The sequence below is a fragment of the Balaenoptera acutorostrata genome, chromosome 15 (genome assembly GCF_949987535.1).
Source record: "Balaenoptera acutorostrata chromosome 15, mBalAcu1.1, whole genome shotgun sequence".
In the NCBI taxonomy this organism is placed as follows: domain Eukaryota; kingdom Metazoa; phylum Chordata; class Mammalia; order Artiodactyla; family Balaenopteridae; genus Balaenoptera; species Balaenoptera acutorostrata.
Genome location: NC_080078.1, coordinates 15,853,884 through 15,872,924, shown reverse-complemented (window position 1 = coordinate 15,872,924; position 19,041 = coordinate 15,853,884). Strand labels below are relative to the sequence as shown.

The window sequence follows — 19,041 nt, the reverse complement described above, 5'->3', positions numbered from 1 at the left end:
GTTGCTCCGCGGCATGTGGGATCTTCCCGGACCAGGGCTCGACGCTGTGTCTCCTGCATCAGCAGGCGGATTCTTAACCACTGCACCACCAGGGAAGCCACCTCATTGTGTTTTATTTTACCATTTCTATGTAATGATTCTCCAGGTTTCCCACACTTTTCAACATCAGAACATGTTTCAGAACATGTTTTATCTTTAGGTCTGTGTCCATTTGCCCTCTGGCCTTTTTTTTTTTTTTTTGGCCACACAGCATGGCTTGCGGGATCTTAGTTCCCCAACCAGGGATCAAACCCACGCCCCCTGCAGTGGAAGCATGAAGTCTTAACCACTGGACCGCCAGGGAGGTCCCCCTTGGCCTCTTTTTGAAAGATATAGTGTTTCCAGGGAACAGAGATTAAAAATTAAAGGTCTATTCCTTAGAAGTTTTAGAGGCTAAAGTAAAAGTCTGAATTATTGAGAACTACTAGTTAAAGTAGGTCCTGCACAACTATTTGCTTTTTGTAATCCAGTTGACCCTTGAACATCACGGCAGGGTTAGGGGCGCTGACCTTCCACTTGTAATTTATGGTCGGCTCTCTGTACACGTGGTTCCTCTGTATACGAGGTCTCTCCATATCCATGGTTCCAAAACCTGACGATTCAACCAACCGCAGATCGTGTAGAACTACAGTATGTATTTATTGGAAAAAAGACAAAAACCAAAAAACTGCTTGTAAGTGGACCTGCAGTTCAAACCTGTGTTGTTCAAAGGACAACTGTAATTAAAAACTTAGGCTAAAGCTGAACAAGGGTATCCTAGATCATCCTGAGCTTTTCCTGATAAATTCCAATTACTCTGTGGTACTTGAGTATATTCAAATGCTTATTACGTTCTTTAGATAACACTGCTGAATAAGAGTTCTAGAAATGAATTCAAGATGACACAGGAAAACTCTCACCCAGAGAGTTTATTTGAACCATCATTGCAAATACTACTTGCTGTCTTGCACTAGTAAAAGGAAGTTCTGAAACAGACAAGCCCTGGTGAATTACAACCTCGTAACTCCACTATAATTAGATACATTTTGATATGATTATAAGCAAATTTCCACACAACTTTGGTACTGGTTCAGAGGGTTTTTCCTATTGTCATAGAAAAAGTAGCAGATAACAATTATGTTGAGCACAGCTACATTATTTTTCCCTGTGGACAATAATAAACTATGCCTGTATCTCCAATTTTACACTCAATGGTGGTTAGGTTTCTGGATGACGGAACGATGTGTTTCTTCTACTGCAGAGAAGAAATACATTTCCACCTAAAAATTACTAAAGCCAAATTTACCCATGATGTCTTCTTATTTCAGTAAGGACCATCAGGTAAGAAAACCCCTGAGGACTTCCCTGCTGGCGCAGTGGTTAAGAATCCGCCTGCCAATGCATGGGACACGGGTTTGAGCCCTAGTCTGGGAAGATCCCACATGCTGCGGAGCAACTAAGCCCGTGCGCCACAAAGACTGAGCCTGTGCTCTAGAGCCTGCAAGCCACAACTACTGAGCCCGTGTGCTGCAACTACTGAAGCCCGTGCGCCTAGAGCCCGTGCTCCACAACAAGAGAAGCCACCGCAATGAGAAGCCCACGCACTGCAATGAAGAGTAGCCCCCACTCGACGCAACTAGAAAAAACCCACGCACAGCAACGAAGACCCAACACAGCCAAAAATAAATAAATAAAAATAAATAAAAAAAAAAAAAAAAGAAAACCCCTGAAATGAGAAGCAAATCTCTCAGTTTTACTATGCCATGTTTTTCACACTTTTTTCTTTTTTTAAGCAACACTTTCCTAAGTTGTTTCATATGAAGCTTTCACTAAAGAAAGGAGTTGCGGGACTTCCCTGGTGGTGCAGTGGTTAAGAATCCACCTGCCAACGCAGGGGACACGGACTTGAGCCCTGGTCTGGGAAGATCCCACGTGCCGCGGAGGAACTAAGCCCGTGTGCCACAACTACTGAGCCCACGCACCACAACTACTGAAGCCTGCACGCCTAGAGCCCGTGCTCCGCAACAAGAGAAGCCACCACAATGAGAAGCCCGTGCACCACAAAGAAGAGTAGCCCCTGCTCGCCACAACTACAGAAAGCCTGCGTGCCGCAACTACAGAAAGCCTGCGTGCAGCAACGAAGACCCAACGCAGCCAGAAAAAAAAAAAAAAAGAGGAGTTGCTAAGTTCTCTGGTTTCTAATCAGCTAAGAGGCAGGAGCCTTAGAGCAAAATTCTTAAAAAGAAAAAGACCCCTCAAAACCTGTTTAGTTGGAAACAGAATTCATTGCAGTTTGGCTAGGCTCATCTTGGTGACCCACTAGATCTGAAGACATAGTTTGAAAAAATAAGAGTGTAAAATATCTCACTGATTCTCTTTACTTCTTAAAATGTGGCCTAGAAAAATTAAAACTACGTAAGTGGATATTAAGGCCCTAGATAGTTCCTTTGGACATTCATTAGAAACAATTTTTTATATGTGTAGTTTTCATTTTAGTTGCCCCACAAAGAAAGTAAGGCGAACTTTCCTCTTACTTGTATCTTCCTGTCAAAATATGCAAATGAATTTGAACAAAATATATTTGGCATGTTCAGGTCTTTGCATAAACAACTCAAGCATAAAGTTTTTTCAGATTTTTTGCTTATTTCTCAGGAAGCCCCTGTATTGCTACCTTTTCTCAGCCCTTCTCCTTTTTCCTTTGTCTGCAGAGCGAGAGACCCTCCCTGACAGGCAATGATGCGGAAATGCCACCAGAGCCTTTCATGTTTCATTTTCATGAACCGGGTACCAGTATTTGGGGCTGGCCAGTTTGTTCCCCTGGGACCTCTAACCCATTTGGAAGTGGATGTGCCATTATGACAGGACAGTTGTGCCCTTTGGTGTCACCATGGCCACCAAACTCCTCACCCCGTGTCCTTTCTGTCTCCTGGCTCTGCCTCCTAGGAGGCTTTCTGCCATTCTTGCTCAGACCCAGTGAACCGTGTGGCCCTTTCCTAGCCGGTCCAAGCAGGTTTTCTCTTAGCACAGCCCAGTGAGCTGCCCAGTATTTACTTTCCCAGTTCCGTTTATCATGACGACTTCCCACAGAGACACAGAAACTGAGTTAACCGCCCCGCCAGCCAGCGGCACTTCCTGTCCTGGGCGCTGCCCAAGGAAATAATAAAGCAATTATTTCTTACTTGAAGCTGTGCATCTTGAAGGACGGGTGAGAGAGAAAAGGACATTTATTCATGCAGTTATGTTCCAGGCCCCGTTACAGGTGATTTGCAGATGGAAATATCATTTGATATTCACCTTAGACCTACAAGGTCACTTTCTTTCATTCTTATTTTGACTTATAGGAAGTAGCAGAGTTGTCTTACACCTCAGGGCCTCTGCTTAGGGTGGTCTAGGTTTTGTCCCGCAGAAAACTCGTCTCCAAGAGGCAAATTGGGGCTGAGTGAAATTCAGCTCCTGCTCTATTCGCTAAGCCTTGGGCCCTGCTTGGGCCATATTGGCCTGGAGGAAGGGATGTCTTCCCAAGTCACACAAAGACACACTGCAGGCTAGAAGTGCCCAGGTCTGGCCCAAAGCCCCACTCCATCCCTCTCAAAGTTCCTGAGAAGAGGGATGTTGTCTGCTCTTCCCCATGAGCCCTGTAGACAGGGACCCAGCCACAGCGTCTGGAGGACAGGCCCTCGGTCAAGCTGGCTTCTCCTCCTTCCTCTGTTCACGCCATTCTTGGGATGACAGATGCCTTGTTCATCTTGTAGACTCCCAGCTGAAAAGTCATCATGTCTATTATAGGGAAGCCTGATCCATTCCACTGCTCACTGCAAACCTAATCAAGCCTCTTTGGTCCCACCCTACAACATCCTCTTACCACCTACTGCTATGGCACTGTGTAAGAGTCAATTTCTTTTTGGTCAATATACATTCATGGTAAAAAATTCAAACATAAAGGAGGATCCAGGGAAAAGTGAGTTTCCTTCATACACTCAATCCCAAGTTTCTCAGACTCCTTCCCCAGAAATAAGCACTGTTACTAGTTTTTTTCTTCTTCCAGAGATATTTTATGCATAAACAAACATATATATATATATATATATATATATATATCAGTAACTCTCCTCCCTCACTTTAAAACCTAAATAATAGCATATTACACACATATTGTCCAGTACCTTGCTCCTTCCTCCCATTAATAATAGAGATTAGATAGTCTTTATATCTGTGCATTTAGATCCACCTCATTAAAAAAAAAATCTCACGGTGTCTGTACACTTAGATCTATCTAATTTTCTTAATCTCATGGTATAGCTGTATCACAGTGGTTCTCAGTCTAGGGTGACTCTGTACCCCCTCCTCCTCCAGCCAGGAGACAACTTTGGTTATTAAAACTGGGGGTGGTTACAAACATCCAATATGGGTAGAGGCCAGGAATGTTGCTAAATATCCTATAATACACAGAACAGTCCCCCACAGCAAAGAATTATCTGTCCTAAAATGCCAATAGTGCCGAGATCGAGAAATTTTGCTGTATAATAACTCAGTTAACCAGATCCCCTATTGATAGGCACTTAGGTGGTTTCTAATATTTTGATATATAGACAGTGCTGCAATGACAATGGTATAAATTGGAGTTCTCAGTAGCAGATGATATAATCTATTTTAGTTTAAGCAGAAAGGGATTATAAGGTGGTGACTAACTTTTTGAGAAGGTTAAGAGTCAAGTTTGGATGCTTCCCAGCCAGTAATAGATACCAGGCTGAGGGTCCAACAATACCACAGAAAATTTCTAGTGGAAATTCCAGTGCTGTTGCCTCATGCCATTGGCATTAGTGATACTAAGGATGTTATAACCTGCACAAGAGCTACACCTGAAGGACCAAAGGCTTGGGCTGCTATGCTGGCCGGAACAGCTGAATGTACCAAAAATGACTGCCGCCTCCAATCCTGCGTGATGCATCTGCTGGACAAAATTGGGCTGGAGATGATCAAGAGACAGGCGTGGAACTCAGGAGCGTCACGGCTGGACCTACACATCAGGGAGCTGAAGGCACGATGTGGATGAGATTGTCCACAGCCCAATTTTTACCTTGGAGTCTTTGCTAGGGGTCTGAGAATAGCAACGGGGGGTCACAGATTTGGACAGGAAAAGAGTACATTTAAATTTTTACTAACCTCCAATTGACATTTAGCATTTTTCTCAATAGGCTGTCTATAGGCAACAAACCACAGCAGTGTCTGGGTCTTTGACACCAACAGAAATCTCAGAAATTTTCATATCACATTGCAGCTGTTGCAGGTATCTTAAAATATTTTTTACATTCTGTTCTACTTCAAAATTCAGATATTATGCTATCAGGTCTGTATATTTGATCACGAAGCTATTTTTAAGAAATATTTTGATAACTCTGTTTTCATTTAATCAGTTTCCTTTGTATTCTTACAATGTTTGTTTTATGCATTTAAAAATATTCTAAGAAGGGGTCCACAGAATTCACTAGACTCTGGCACAAAAAGAGGTTAAGAACCTCTGATCTGGAACTAATCACAAACTCAACTGCCTCCAAGGGCCAGGTAGAGGCCTGAAAACCAGGACCTGCTTTGGTTTCTTACTTTTGAAGGGAAGAAATATTTTCCCTTGCTTTTAATTCCACTCTAAGAACAACTACGTTAAACACCTGATATAAATGGCAATTGACTCTGGCTTCCATGTCAGGAATACTAGGAAGTAATGGAGACTCTGGTCAGTTGCAAGCACGTGCCCCAGCAGCTTCTTGTCCCAGCTGACCCTTGCCCTGCGGGAAAGTGGGCCCTGGATGGCCAGAGCCTCCAGTTTTCAAGAAAAGCCAGAAGTTCGGATTTTTCTCTATTTTTAGTGTTGGCAAATGGTTAAAAAAATTAAAAACAACATGTAGGCTACAGACAACCTGTCTGCGGGCTGAGTTTCACACCAGGCTGCAGTTGGGGATTTTGAGTCTCAAGGAAGAAGCAAAGGAGGCTGAACACAGAACTGTGGAGAGCACTGCTATCTGCAGGGCGAGCAGAGGAGGAGAATGCAGGGAAGGAGCTAAATGGACAGTGGGAAAGGGGGGAGGGCCCGGAGCAGGGATGCCAAGCTAGGAGACTTTTAAGTAGGAGTGAGAGGCCCCTGTGTTTCGTGAGTCAGGAGAGGTTCACTGAGAGCGATAAGCCTGGAGAAACAGTCACTTGAGGTAGCCTTTCAGAAGTCACAGTCTGAGCCTATTACTCCCTGCCACGCTGCTGCATGAGTGCCCTTCCCCACCCACGTCTTTGACTTTGCCATTCTGTCTGCCTGTTACACCATATCCTCTGCTGCTTGGTGAAATCCTACTTATCCCGTAAGGCCTGGCTTCAATGTCACCACCTCTTTTTCCTCTTCTGTGGTTGTCTACCTGATGGATGACTTGCTCTCCCAGAAGAGTTTCCACAGTCCTTGATTCCATGTTACAGCACTTACCACATTTGATTCAAATACACTTTGGGGTTTGTGGGTCTCACCCACACCTTGCCCACTGGCTATAAGGTCTTGTGGCTCAGGGACTGGATTTTTTTATCCTCTTCTCTCTAGGTCTGCCCCAGGCTTGGTACATATTATGCAGTGCTCAAGCGATGTTTGCTGAAGCACAGGGGTTAAGAGCAGGAACTCTGATCCAGGCTGCCTGGGTTGGGAACCTGGCTTTGCCACTTTCTGTGTAGCCCTGGGCACAGCTTTTCACTTTTCCATGCCTTTTTGTTCATCTGTAAAATGTAATCCTCATGTCAACATTTTATTGTGAAGAATAAGATTAAACAAGCTATACTTACAGCACTCAGAACACTGCCTGATACTTAGTAAGCCTTATCAAAGTGTTATGTTATTATAAATACGTTATATATAAATATTATTATTATTATATGTTAGCTTTATTATTAAATTGCTTCATCTATTTTGTACACTAATTCATCCTCAGTACCCTGGACAGTCCCTGGAACATTGTAGGTACTTAATAAATATTTGTAGAATCAATGAATGAATGAGTGATGGACTTCCCTCTGTTTGCCCTCACTCCAGTGTCACACTGCCCTCCCAGTGGGGGTGGGGTGGGTGACAGGGTGTTTTAAATTGCTTCATCTATTTTGTACACTAATTCATCCTCAGTACCCTGGACAGTCCCTGGAACATTGTAGGTACTTAATAAATATTTGTAGAATCAATGAATGAATGAGTGATGGACTTCCCTCTGTTTGCCCTCACTCCAGTGTCACACTGCCCTCCCAGTGGGGGTGGGGTGGGTGACAGGGTGTTCAAGGGCCATTAGGGCCTAAGTCAGGAATTCAGTAGAAGTTTGTGGGCATAGCCCACAATTATTTCTCTAGGAAAACGTGTCTAACCTACAAAGGAAGTTCTGGAACCCACGTCAAAGGTAAGTTGGGAAGGAAAATCTGCATGGCACATGTACCAGGAATAACCTCCTTTGTCTTGTTTTATTCGATACTTTCAAATTTCCTTCTCTAGGCAAGGCTGATTAGAGTGCAAGTTGCAAGTTAATTTGAATTTCACTTTTTGTCCTTGCTCTTATAGGGAGTGAAAAGGCTTCAGAACACTTCAAAGTGTTTGCATAACCAACATAAGGAGTGTTTTGCAGCCACACAGACCTGGATTCAAATCAGGACCCCTGACCCTTAGCTGTTCTATAATCATGGATTGCACTCAGCCTGAGTCTCATTTTTCTTACCTGTAAAATGGAGATAGCTTTACTTTCTTCATAAGACTGTAATGGGAAAGCAATTAATTGTGCATTTTGAAACCACTTCAGCTCTATACAAATATCAGTTATTATTGGATCTCCACATTGGTTCCTCGGTAGGGTTTCAGGAAAATAAAGAGTAGCCCTTTATCAGTAAAAAGGCTGGGAAATCCCAGATCTAATCTCAGTGCTCTTTGAGATCCGGAGGGTTCGGGCTTTCCCGTCCAAGAGCTAGTCAAGCCAAGCTACTCACGGGCCAAGCCGTGAGCGTGTGGGTGGGCGATCAGTGCTTGACCAGACTAGGACCCAAGGGTCCGGGCTAAACTCCATGCTTTCTTTCATGGCAAACGTCACACTCTACAAACCCTGGTAAGGACTTCAGGAGACGCAAGCCTGAAAGACGATGAGTGAATACCTAGATGCAGGGAGAGGGTCGGTGGGTGTTGTCGGTGGAGAAACACTAGAGCCAGAGAGGGAGGCTGGCGCCAGAGGGAGGATGCGTTTGATGCAGTGTAAGGCGAATGGAGCGCAGGAGCTCTCCATCCTGAGTGAAAGTGAGGCCCAGTGAAAGGGGCCAGCTTGAGGAATTTCGGTTCCCGCCCCTCGACTCCCGGCTTTGACTACAGTTCCGCCCGCAACCGCCCGGGGCCCCTCGCCCCGCCCCCAGGGGGGTAATCGGGCCGTACCATTATGCAATCATAGGGGTGAGGGTGAATCGTGGGATTAGTCCTGCAAAGCAAATCTAACTTCTTTGTATGAAAAACAGAGGATTACATATATTATTTGCAAGGTTCTTAGTTAATACGCTTCCTTTCTGCCTGCTAGGGTCCTCTATACTCCCTGAAGAGTGGCAGGAGTCGGCCATGATTCCCCCTTTCCTTTCCGCAGTTGGTGCGTTCCCCCGGCATGCGTAGGCGGGGAGGCGTACATAAACCTCGACGCAGGAGGCGGGGCTGCTCAGTCCTCGAGGCGTCGGTGCTGTGGTGTTGGAATCTTGTTGATTGTCGGCCTGTGCGCGCGTGCGCGGACATGGCCTCAAACGGTATGTAAGGGCGCGAGGCGGCGGTGGCGTGCCGGCCCCGGGCCTCGTTGCCTCCTAGTCGGGCTTTTGTTTTTCGGTGAGACCTGGGCGGCGATCGCGTGTAGGGTCTTCTCGCACCACTGGCGGGAAGCAGCGGAGAGGGGTGGAAGGGGGAGGCCGATGTCGCCATCTTGTTTCGCTCCTCTGGCGCCTGGCGCGGGGCGGGAGGTCTTCCCTTCGTAGCCCCTTTCCTTGAGATGAGGGTTGGGAGGGACTCTTCTTGGTGATTGGAAACGTGAGGCACGGATGGAAATGCTCGGTCCCTGTAGCCGTTTCTCCTCCTCGTCCCCAGCCTCGCGCTCGGGCCCGCTTTGTCGCAGTGCTGCATCCGGGCACTCGGAGCGCGCACGCGCTCTGCTGGCCCCTCCCCCCTTTCTGGCGGCGCGAACCCCCCCCCCCCCCGCCTCGTGTCGGTCCTGCTTTTTGTCGCGAGACCCTTCGCTGGAGGCTCCGCGGCGCGCGTCCGGTTTGGGCCTCGCCCCCGGGGTCCCTCGGGAAGGGGCGGGACCGCCTCGTTCCCGCCTCGCTTGCCACGCGGGCGGGGGCGGAGGCTTGGGCGCGCTTAACGGCTGGGGGTGGTCCAACGGACTTGGGGACCCGGCCCGAGGCTTTTCCCGCCTAAATTTCCTCTCTCGGAGGTGGGAACTGAAAGGAACAGCCGCCCGAGGCCACACCTTCTCCCGGTCCTTTTGCCCTTTTCTGCGGGAGGAAGCGACTCGTTTCCTGTACCGGGGAGACGAGTGGATCTGGCCAGCGCGTCTAACATGTGGCGTTTTAAAAGCGCTTTCGCTTCCTTCGGTTCACCGAGTCTCCCCACAGCCCCGAGGCGGGCAAGGGAGATAAGAAAACGCACTCGTGGGGAGCCACAGGGCTGGGGACTTGAGTACCAGTCGACTTGCCTCCCGAGGCGACCGCTCTTTGATGGTGATCTCCGTCGTTTGGGATCAAAGAGCGCTCTTCTCTTGGTTAGCTAGCTTTGCATTAAAAGCCTCCGTTTCCAGTCTCCAAGACTGGGCAAAGGGTGAAGAGCGGCCTCTTTGGAGACGTTCTTGTTTTTCGGATTGAGAAAGTGGAGGCTACGTTCCGAACAATTCTGCCTCTGGCTTGAATTAAAACCTGTTCTGCTGAAGCAGCTGTGTGACTTTAGCTTGACTCTTGGTGATGTCTTCGTCTTCGAGCGGGTGTGAGAAGGAAATGTGTATATTTGTGCAGTTCCTGACTGACATCGATTGAAGTTGCAGAAAATTATAGCTGTTCACCAAGACTCTTGCTTTTTCCAATACTTCAGGCGTCTTGGTCTCTAGAAATTCGCTATTTCTTTGCTTTTCTTTATTGTAAGAAAACTTGACTACCGTCTGCCATGTTGCTCTTCTCAACTAATGTTTCATGTGGGAATTTATGCCTCGTTGACTTTCCTCTCCGGGGGCCCCAAAGCTAGCTTGAGTTAAGATTTTTCGCTCTAGTCTACTCTTAGGAATGGTTGAAGGTAATATAATCGTGTTTTTGTTTTTCAGACTATACGCAACAAGCAACCCAAAGGTGAGTGTCATTTCTGGGCTTCCAGAGTTTGTCAAGGGCAAGGGTGGTGAAGGTGTTTTTTTCTGAGAGCACGGTTTGTCTTTTTCTCCAGTTATGGGGCCTACCCAACCCAGCCTGGGCAGGGCTATTCCCAGCAGAGCAATCAGCCCTATGGACAGCAGAGTTACGGTGGCTACGGCCAGTCAACGGACACTTCAGGCTATGGCCAGAGCAGCTATGGTAGTTCTTATGGACAGACCCAGAACAGTGAGTCTCTTTTAGTGGGTCACCCCACCTCTGCCTGCTCTTTCTGAATGTTGCTTTTTTTAAACCTAAGCAGTGCTGAAATGTTTCCTTTAACCAGTCTATGACCCTTAAAGCACTTCAGTGTTTGAGTCCTTTCAAACAAAAATGCTTAATTGGTTTGTAATTCTGTTTCCTGTTATTTTCTTTGACTTTTTACTTTTCTGTTTATGTTGCACTTTTCCCCATTTCCCCTAAGAATGAAAGTGAAATGGGAGGGCGGGGGGCGTAGTATTGCGTAAAGGGAGAAAACTTTCGGATACTTAAAGGGAGAAAATGACTTCCTTGAAGATGTTTGAAGTCAGACTGCTGTATATCACATGATACACCAGGAGGTGGAATTTGCCCTGAGGTCCTGAAGTGTAAATAATATGGGGTTGTCTTATTTGTACTGCACACATACGGGCAGGTTAAAATGCTGTTAATTAATAGCGGTCTCTTGGGCTGTGATTAGTGGTGGTCCTGGAGGCTGGCTTTGGTGTGGGTCGGATGAGATTGGAACTCTGAAGTTGGTAGAAATTGGAATATTAAGCTTTAAGGTAAAAGAGAAGGGTGATCTCTGAGTTGCAAGATTTCCGAGCATCTTCTAAGAGGCTGACTTTTCAAGTATGGGAAGCATTAGGTGGTATATAATGTTTTCTTCAACCCATTCCCTGCCTCTTCTCTTTCGTCGTAGTTTTTGTGACTTCCTTTTTCTTTTTCTTGTAGCAGGCTATGGCACACAGTCAACTCCCCAGGGATATGGCTCAGCTGGTGGCTATGGCAGTAGCCAAAGTTCTCAGTCGTCTTACGGGCAGCAGTCCTCATACCCTGGCTATGGCCAGCAGCCAGCTCCTAGCAGCACCTCGGGAAGGTAAGGAGTTGTGGGGAGAGGGGAGAGGACTGAAAGATTAGGGGTGCATGAGTAAGCATGAGGAGTAACGGGGGTGGTCTCTGTTGGGTACAGAGAATGGGATGTACTGAAAGTGAAAGAAGGTTTTGGACATGCTGGCATTATGATTCTGCTTTTTCTTTTTCCCTAGTTACGGTAGCAGTTCTCAGAGCAGCAGCTATGGGCAGCCCCAGAGTGGGGGCTATGGCCAGCAGTCTGGCTATGGTGGACAGCCTCAAAGCTATGGACAGCAGCAAAGCTATAATCCCCCTCAGGGCTACGGGCAGCAGAACCAGTACAACAGTAGCGGTGGAGGTGGAGGGGGTGGTGGAGGTGAGATGTTTTCAACTTTGTCTCATACTTGCTTTTTGTAAGGAATTGTATCCTGCTCGACCCGTTCCCTAAAAGGGTTCTTAAAAATCTTGCGCTTTGTTTCCTAGCTTCATTTTTTAATTTTTATGGTCATTTATCCCCTGGCGCAGTTGAACTGTTTTATGCCACCTCGCAGTCTGTTTCGTGTTTTTTAAAGGCATTCTTTCTTTCCTGACAGGTAACTATGGCCAAGATCAGTCCTCCATGAGTAGTAGTGGTGGCGGCGGTTATGGCAATCAGGACCAGAGTGGTGGCGGAGGCTACGGGGGAGGCCAGCAGGACCGTGGGGGCCGTGGCCGGGGCGGTGGCGGTGGTTACAGCCGCAGCAGTGGTGGCTATGAACCCAGAGGTCGTGGAGGCGGCCGTGGAGGCAGAGGCGGCATGGGGTAGGTGTCTTGTGAGCCAGGGAGTAACATCAGTGAGCAGTGTGGAGGGTTGCATGAATCTCCCTTGAAGCCTAGTCCCTTAGTGCATGGTTAGTCTTATTCTAGGGATTTGTGAGGGCTTTGATTTAGGAGCATTGACTGTTTCTTCTTCATACATACATCCCCATTTTATTTTTGTGAGAACTTGGGAGCCTGAACTTCTACCCACACCTCTGTATAGAGATTTGAGTACTGACACTTTTATTTTCGAAGAAAAAGAAACATGGGTGTATATGGATTGGAGTCATTGATATCCTAGGCAAGAAACATGGAAGTAAAGGCTTCTTTCTCTGCAAGGGAAACCGATGATCCCACTCCTGGTAATAGGGAAACTTGTTACTTGTATTCCCATGTGTCCTCTGAGGGAGTTGTAAATGGTTAACCTGACTTGAGCTTCCAGGAATTGGCTACTCTCTCTTTATTCTGTAGTCATTTGAATCCACGAGCACTCATTTGACTGACAGTAATGATTTTGTGTGTGTGACTTGGTTTATGGGGCTATCTGAAGTGTGCAGACCTTTTGGACAAAATACAGTACGCTTGACAGTGGTATCCCACCTATTTGCTCCACTGTCCCCCTTCCTCTGGTTACTTGTCCAACTGGACCTTCTTTCCTCCCCTTCCCGCTGAAGTTGAAGTAAAACCTTAGATTTGATGTTAAAGCATTTGTCAAATCTGTTGGTAAATATGATTTGAAGGACCCTACTCTGTCTCCCTTGAGAGGGGAGGAATGTCAGTGTGTTACTCCTTTTTGGGAAAAAGTAGGTTTTTTAAAGAGTTTGTGTATGGTAAGTATTCAGAGGTGGGTGGGGGCAATCTCAAAAACAAAATAAGGAAAACTCTGTTGTGTGCGTGTGTTTAATGCAAAACTTTAAAAAGAAAAACAACTGTTAATGTGACTGTTAACTTGCTCTGCATTTTATGTGCCACAGGTATGAAAGGTGACATTGCAAAATACTCCGCTCTTCTCACAGTGTAGAAGGGGTGACCCCGGGGGTGGGGAGAGATCAAAAACAGCTCAGTAGTTAGGGTAGGGCTTAGCTAAGTTTGTCTCGCTTTAAGGGGAAATTGCCTTTGGTTTTGACTTTTTATGGAATGGGGTTTGGGTCTGCTTGCTGCTTTCAAAGCAAAAAACCACAAAAATGTGTTCAGGGCTACCCCAGCCTGGTGTGAAATGTCTTCTGGGTAATTCGGGGGTAGGGTTTTTAAACCAACTACTGGGTTGTCATCCACTCGCGACAAGAGGAAAAAACATCTGCTACATCGGAAGAACGACCAAGGAAAATGGGTCTTTTTTTTTTTCCAGAGGAAATAGATATATAACCTTTTAAAGCAAAATCCTTAAAAATTGTGTCTGAGAAATTGCACACGTGTGTGTGACATGCTCAAAGGTCAGACAAGGGGTGGTCAGGAAGGGGAATGTATTTTAGTAGCCATTTGTATTATCATTTTCCCAAAACACCTACCCATGTTTGGGGAATGTTGAACAAAATCAAAAACCGCCCTTTTGTAGCCGTTGGAAGCTTCATGTCCTTTCTTCTAACTTGTCTTCTCCAGCGGAAGTGACCGTGGTGGCTTCAATAAATTTGGTGGTAAGTGAACAGAGTTTCCAAAATTCCCAACTCCCAGCAATGCTTTGTCTGATTGTTCATTTGCAGATGTCTTAGCGTGTTTTAAGTGTCAAAGGTTTTGGAGTGTCCAGAACCACCTCCAGAAAGGGGTGGGGTAGAATGCCACCTGCTGCCAGATGTGTGCTAACCTGGAGGCAGGCAGGGGTAAGACTCAGCAGGCATCTGGTACCAATTCGGTTTGACCCAGGTTAATAAGAGGTGTTTAAGTAGGCCTCTGACAGGAGTGTTGCCACACCCGGCACTTAGTGAGCACTGTAATGAGAAACTGGAGAGTGTGTGCTGGAACACGTGGGGCCGACTTGGCTTTAGGAGCCTTTTGATCAGTGTGTCCGAGGTTAGTGTGTGTGTGTGTGTGTGCGTGCGCGCGTGCGTGCGTGTGCGTGTGTGTATGTATGTGTATGTAACAACCTCCAAATGTTTTAATTCTGGACGAGGGATGTGAACTATTGCCCTGCCCTGAGGATGGTGAAGTTGGTATATATTTATTAAATACTGAATGGTGTCAATGCGATTCTACATACACGCATTTAAACTCAATTCAGATGGGCAAATAGAAACTAGCTCTGGGAAGGAAGGTGTGGACTACTTCCAAGAAAGGTTGGGAGTATGTGTGGCTCATGGGAAATAACCAGGTCTTAAACAGCACAAACTGAATTCATGGAAAAATGGCAAATTTGAGAAGTCTCCCAGTAAGCTGGAACTTTTCTGGTTTGGTTAACAAAAGGTTTCTTGATTTGTCTCAACATTTAAAGCCAAAGGCTTGGGTTCATGATTTAGGTGTCATTGAGTGTGGGTACAATATTTATTTATGATGAATTCAGATAAACTTTGGTCAAAGATGGTCTCTGGAAAAAAAATAGAGGCTGCATTATGGAAATAAGATTTCTGGTCTGTTCCCTGGGACATGCTTTAAAAATATAATAGCTGTTATGTATGATTTTTATTTTCATATGGTTTTGGGGGAAACAAACATGGTTTTAAGAATGGTTTCTAAAGATGAAATTAAAAATTGTTCTACAAGGGATAAGTGTCTTTGGTGTTAAAGTTTGGAGAAACGGTATGGATGCATATCACATTGCTGGTGGTGAGCCCATTTCTCTCTGGGGTGAGAGAACAGGGCCAAGCTATGAGTTGGTTTGTTAACTTCAAGGGGTCTCCCTCCTGGCCCTCCCAGTCTGTGCTGAGGACATTTCCCAGCCTGAGCTGGGGGAGGCAGCATTTTCTGAAGTGTGGCGTTGTCCCTGTGGGGACTCAAGTTACATACAGGTCTTAGGAAAAGGGGCCTCTGTCTTCCCCAGACCTGCCTAGGATTTTTCTCTGGGCAGACAACCCAGGACAGGGTTTGGAATGAGGCTGTGAGCACTTACCTGATATTTTGCAAAAGTTTGGATTTGGTGTGAATTTTTTTCCTTGTCTTTCTCAGCCTGTTGACTAACGGCTCCTCTTTCCTTGTTTTTTTGTTTTTTGTTTTTATTTCATGTCACTTAAGGCCCTCGGGACCAAGGATCACGTCATGACTCTGGTAAGTCCAGAGGTGGCATGAAGGAATGGCTCAAGTGGTGTCAGGACTTTTCCTGGATGTTATTTGAAACTTAAAGGGATCTGAAGAACTGTGGGGTAGAGAAGAAGGAAAATGTGGGGAATGGAGTTTAGGTGTAGCTATACTTAACAGTGATTTATAAATGAGCCATGTATCAGAAATACCTGATGTGGTGACTTCCTCTCCCAGCAATTTAGTAGGTCCGGGAGGAGCCCGAGAATTTGCATTTCTAACAAGTTTCAGGAGATGCTGATGCATCTGTGTGTGGACCATAATCCTGAACTGCTGGTTCAGTTAAAGCAGTGGCTTTTAAAAATGGGGATCGTAACCAAATTATTGAATGAAAAAGACACATAAAGGGAAGCACTTAGTGTATTTTTTGTTTTAATTATGTTTGTATACTGGATTTTAGTGTAAGATTGGTTTCTTAACTTGGGGGTCTTCAACTGAACGTTGACAAACAACTGGTGTACTTACTGTGTGGTTGGACAGTTAACTCCTGAGCCCTTGTTTCTTTAGTGAGTATCAACATGTTTCAAAGGGTAGTTGTAAAACTAAATTTAAATTTGTGAAGTGGCTGGCATACTGGTACTCAGATAATAAAATAGAAGGGATGGGGATTTCTTTTGTCTGACCTAAACCAAAGTATATTGCTTGCTTTAGAGTTTTTTTTCTTTGAAAGCAAAATAGCAAGTATTTCTTAAAGTTAGGTTATTAAGAGTCACTGACTTGTTTTACCTTTGCTTGTTTTCTCTCTTCAAATTCATGTTTCTTTCTGCGTTTGACAAGCAGAACAGGATAATTCAGACAACAACACCATCTTCGTGCAAGGCCTGGGCGAGAATGTTACAATTGAGTCTGTAGCTGATTACTTCAAGCAGATTGGTATCATTAAGGTACTTGTGGAGCAGAGTGGGTGCTTTCTATCAGTGCTGCAGGCTTTTGGATTTCACACCTTAGTGAAAAAAAAAGTCTTAATGGTTGCCTGCTTCATTTGTTGAGGAAAGAACATTAGCCTTTGCCATTTTCTAAAGGGAATCACATTTTAACACAAAAGAGGCACAATTGATAAAAAAGGGAGTGTCTGAAACTTTTGAATTTGTAGTCTATAATCTTTACTTTCATCTTTTAATATTGAAGTGAGAAACAGTTATAGTTGATGGCTTTAATTCAAGTTACGTGAAAGAAAGGTATGGTTATGATAGTGCTGTCTTCTTTAAGACTGATGTTATCTCACATTGATTTCTTTAGACAAATAAGAAAACAGGACAGCCCATGATTAATCTGTACACAGACAGGGAAACAGGCAAGCTGAAGGGAGAGGCAACAGTATCATTTGATGACCCACCTTCTGCTAAAGCAGCTATTGACTGGTTTGATGGTATGTATGAGGAGGCTGGCAGGGGTGGGGGACAGGGTAACTAGCTTTGGGAAACGGCCTGTGTTTTGAGGATTTCTTTGAGTCTTCCAACACTCCTATTTTGGTGTGGTCTTATTACAAGAAGGCAGAGTCTTCTCTTGATTGTACCAAGTGTGTTTTTGGACCCACAGGTCTTAATAAAAAGTCTCTATACCGCCTTTATTTCTTTAGGTAAAGAATTCTCTGGGAATCCCATCAAGGTCTCATTTGCTACTCGGCGAGCAGACTTCAATCGGGGCGGTGGCAATGGTCGTGGAGGCCGAGGGCGAGGAGGTGAGGAGCTACTTCTGCTGGCGTAAGAGGTGATGGGGAGAGAAGGGAGGCAGGGTGGTAAGGGTTTGCATGGGAGAGAAGGTTAGGTTAACCAAACTTGGAAGCGGAGCAGACCTATTCTTGTGTCTGCACTAGGACCCATGGGCCGTGGAGGCTATGGAGGTGGTGGCAGTGGTGGCGGTGGCCGAGGAGGATTCCCCAGCGGCGGCGGTGGCGGTGGAGGACAGCAGCGAGCAGGGGACTGGAAGTGTCCTAATCCGTGAGTGAAACTTCTTTAATTCTTTTCTCAGCCCTCTTACACGTGTGCCCTTTGGTATTATGGTAGAGCTTGTGTTTTCTGACTAATAGATGTCAAAGCTACACTTTGACAGGCTTGGCCAGGAGTCACCTAGGTGAGGTAGCTCTAGTGGGAACGGTATTGGACTGGGTTCAATAACCTGCAGTTTTTGTCTGGCTCGCTCCTGAGAAACAAGCCCTTTTGCTTTTCTGAGGCCTCATTTTCCTCACGTAAGGTAACTGGAGTGTTTGTAATTCTAGGTCTTGTCTTACCCCGCCCCCCGGCCCCGACTAATTGTCTTATTTTCCTCAGTACGTGTGAGAACATGAACTTCTCTTGGAGGAATGAATGCAACCAGTGTAAGGCCCCTAAACCAGATGGCCCAGGAGGGGGACCAGGAGGCTCTCATATGGGTAAGGAAGAGGCGGAGCTGGTGGTAAGGAGTTGGGATCAAAAAGGAGGCTAGAGGGGAGGTAGGAGGAATTTGGGGGATGTGATATGGGGATATATCATGTTTCTTTTTTCCTAGGGGGTAACTATGGAGACGATCGTCGTGGTGGCAGAGGAGGCTATGATCGGGGCGGCTACCGAGGCCGAGGCGGGGACCGTGGGGGCTTCCGAGGGGGCCGGGGTGGTGGGGACAGAGGTGGCTTTGGCCCTGGCAAGATGGACTCCAGGTAAGTAAGACTAAATAGAAATGAAAGTAGAACAGTTGAACAGAGGTCATGGGATTGTAAGGTTTTGGGACAGTGGTTTCGTTTTGAGGGCTAGGTTGGAAAGCTGAGACTGTAACCATAGTGGGTAGGGAAGGAGGGAAGGAAGATTATCTGGGGGAGCTAATCTGTAGACTCCCATGTACTCTATATACCTAGGGAGATACGAGCTATTTCTTGGGGTTGGGTAGCAGGGGCAGATAGGATTTCGGGGGTGGGTTGGGTAGAGAGGTTGGTAACTCAGACCTAATGGATACTCTTTCTTGCAGGGGTGAGCACAGACAGGATCGCAGGGAGAGGCCGTATTAGCCTGGCTCCTGAAGTTCTGGAGCAGCTTTCTTCCTGTACCCAGTGTTACCCTCATTATTTTGTAACCTTCCAACTCCTGATCACCCACGGGTTTTTTGTGTCGGACTATGTAATTGTAACCATATCTCTGGTTCCCATTAAAAACCATCATTTTAGTTAAATTTTCTTCCTCTTCCCCCTCTTCACTCTCCTGGAGCGTTGATGTCCAGGTCAAGAATGTGGGGAGTTTTCCTCTTTCAGATCAACCTGCCTTGTGGGAACTGGAATAATTTGTTTGTTCTCGCTTAGCAGGAACTGGAATAAAGTGTTTGATACTTGTTTCAGGGGAGAAAAGGTCAAGTGTATCCTTGAAAGTAGAGATTAAACTTTTCTGTTATGGTAATAACTAGATGAATGAAAGGGGTAAATGAGAAACATGTGGTGTGTTGGCCCAGAATTGTCCAACCATTTGGAAGTTTTTCTTTTACCATGTTTATTCACATGCTGGTTTTAGTGAGTTTATTATTTATAGTAGTTGTGTTCTTTTTTTAAGGCCTTTTGGCTCTTTTGGCACT

At 45.8% G+C, this 19,041-nt stretch overlaps 1 protein-coding gene across 2 annotated transcripts; it reads left to right on the top strand.

Annotated features, from left to right (window-relative positions):
* The first annotated feature begins 8,706 nt into the window (after positions 1-8,706).
* FUS (FUS RNA binding protein) lies at positions 8,707-18,810 on the top strand. Of its 2 annotated transcripts, none has more exons than XM_007186455.2 (15): positions 8,707-8,796; positions 10,350-10,374; positions 10,466-10,620; positions 11,365-11,509; positions 11,679-11,860; positions 12,078-12,285; positions 13,882-13,916; positions 15,445-15,477; positions 16,288-16,391; positions 16,747-16,876; positions 17,087-17,188; positions 17,324-17,447; positions 17,778-17,878; positions 17,995-18,142; positions 18,448-18,810. In XM_007186455.2, the coding sequence occupies exons 1-15, from the start codon at positions 8,784-8,786 to the stop codon at positions 18,485-18,487; spliced, it is 1,545 nt and encodes a 514-aa protein (XP_007186517.2). In that variant the 5' UTR covers positions 8,707-8,783; the 3' UTR covers positions 18,488-18,810. The 2 variants fall into 2 exon arrangements, with proteins under 2 accessions (XP_007186517.2, XP_007186518.2); XM_007186456.2 differs by having other exon boundaries at positions 8,716-8,796; positions 11,368-11,509.
* Positions 18,811-19,041: the final 231 nt, after the last annotated feature.

Excerpts from the sequence above, each read along its gene's own strand:
- FUS (XM_007186455.2), top strand. Across the intron at positions 15,478-16,287 it reads AGGATCACGTCATGACTCTG|AACAGGATAATTCAGACAAC; the intron begins GTAAGTCCAGAG and ends TTTGACAAGCAG. Across the intron at positions 18,143-18,447 it reads CCTGGCAAGATGGACTCCAG|GGGTGAGCACAGACAGGATC; the intron begins GTAAGTAAGACT and ends TCTTTCTTGCAG.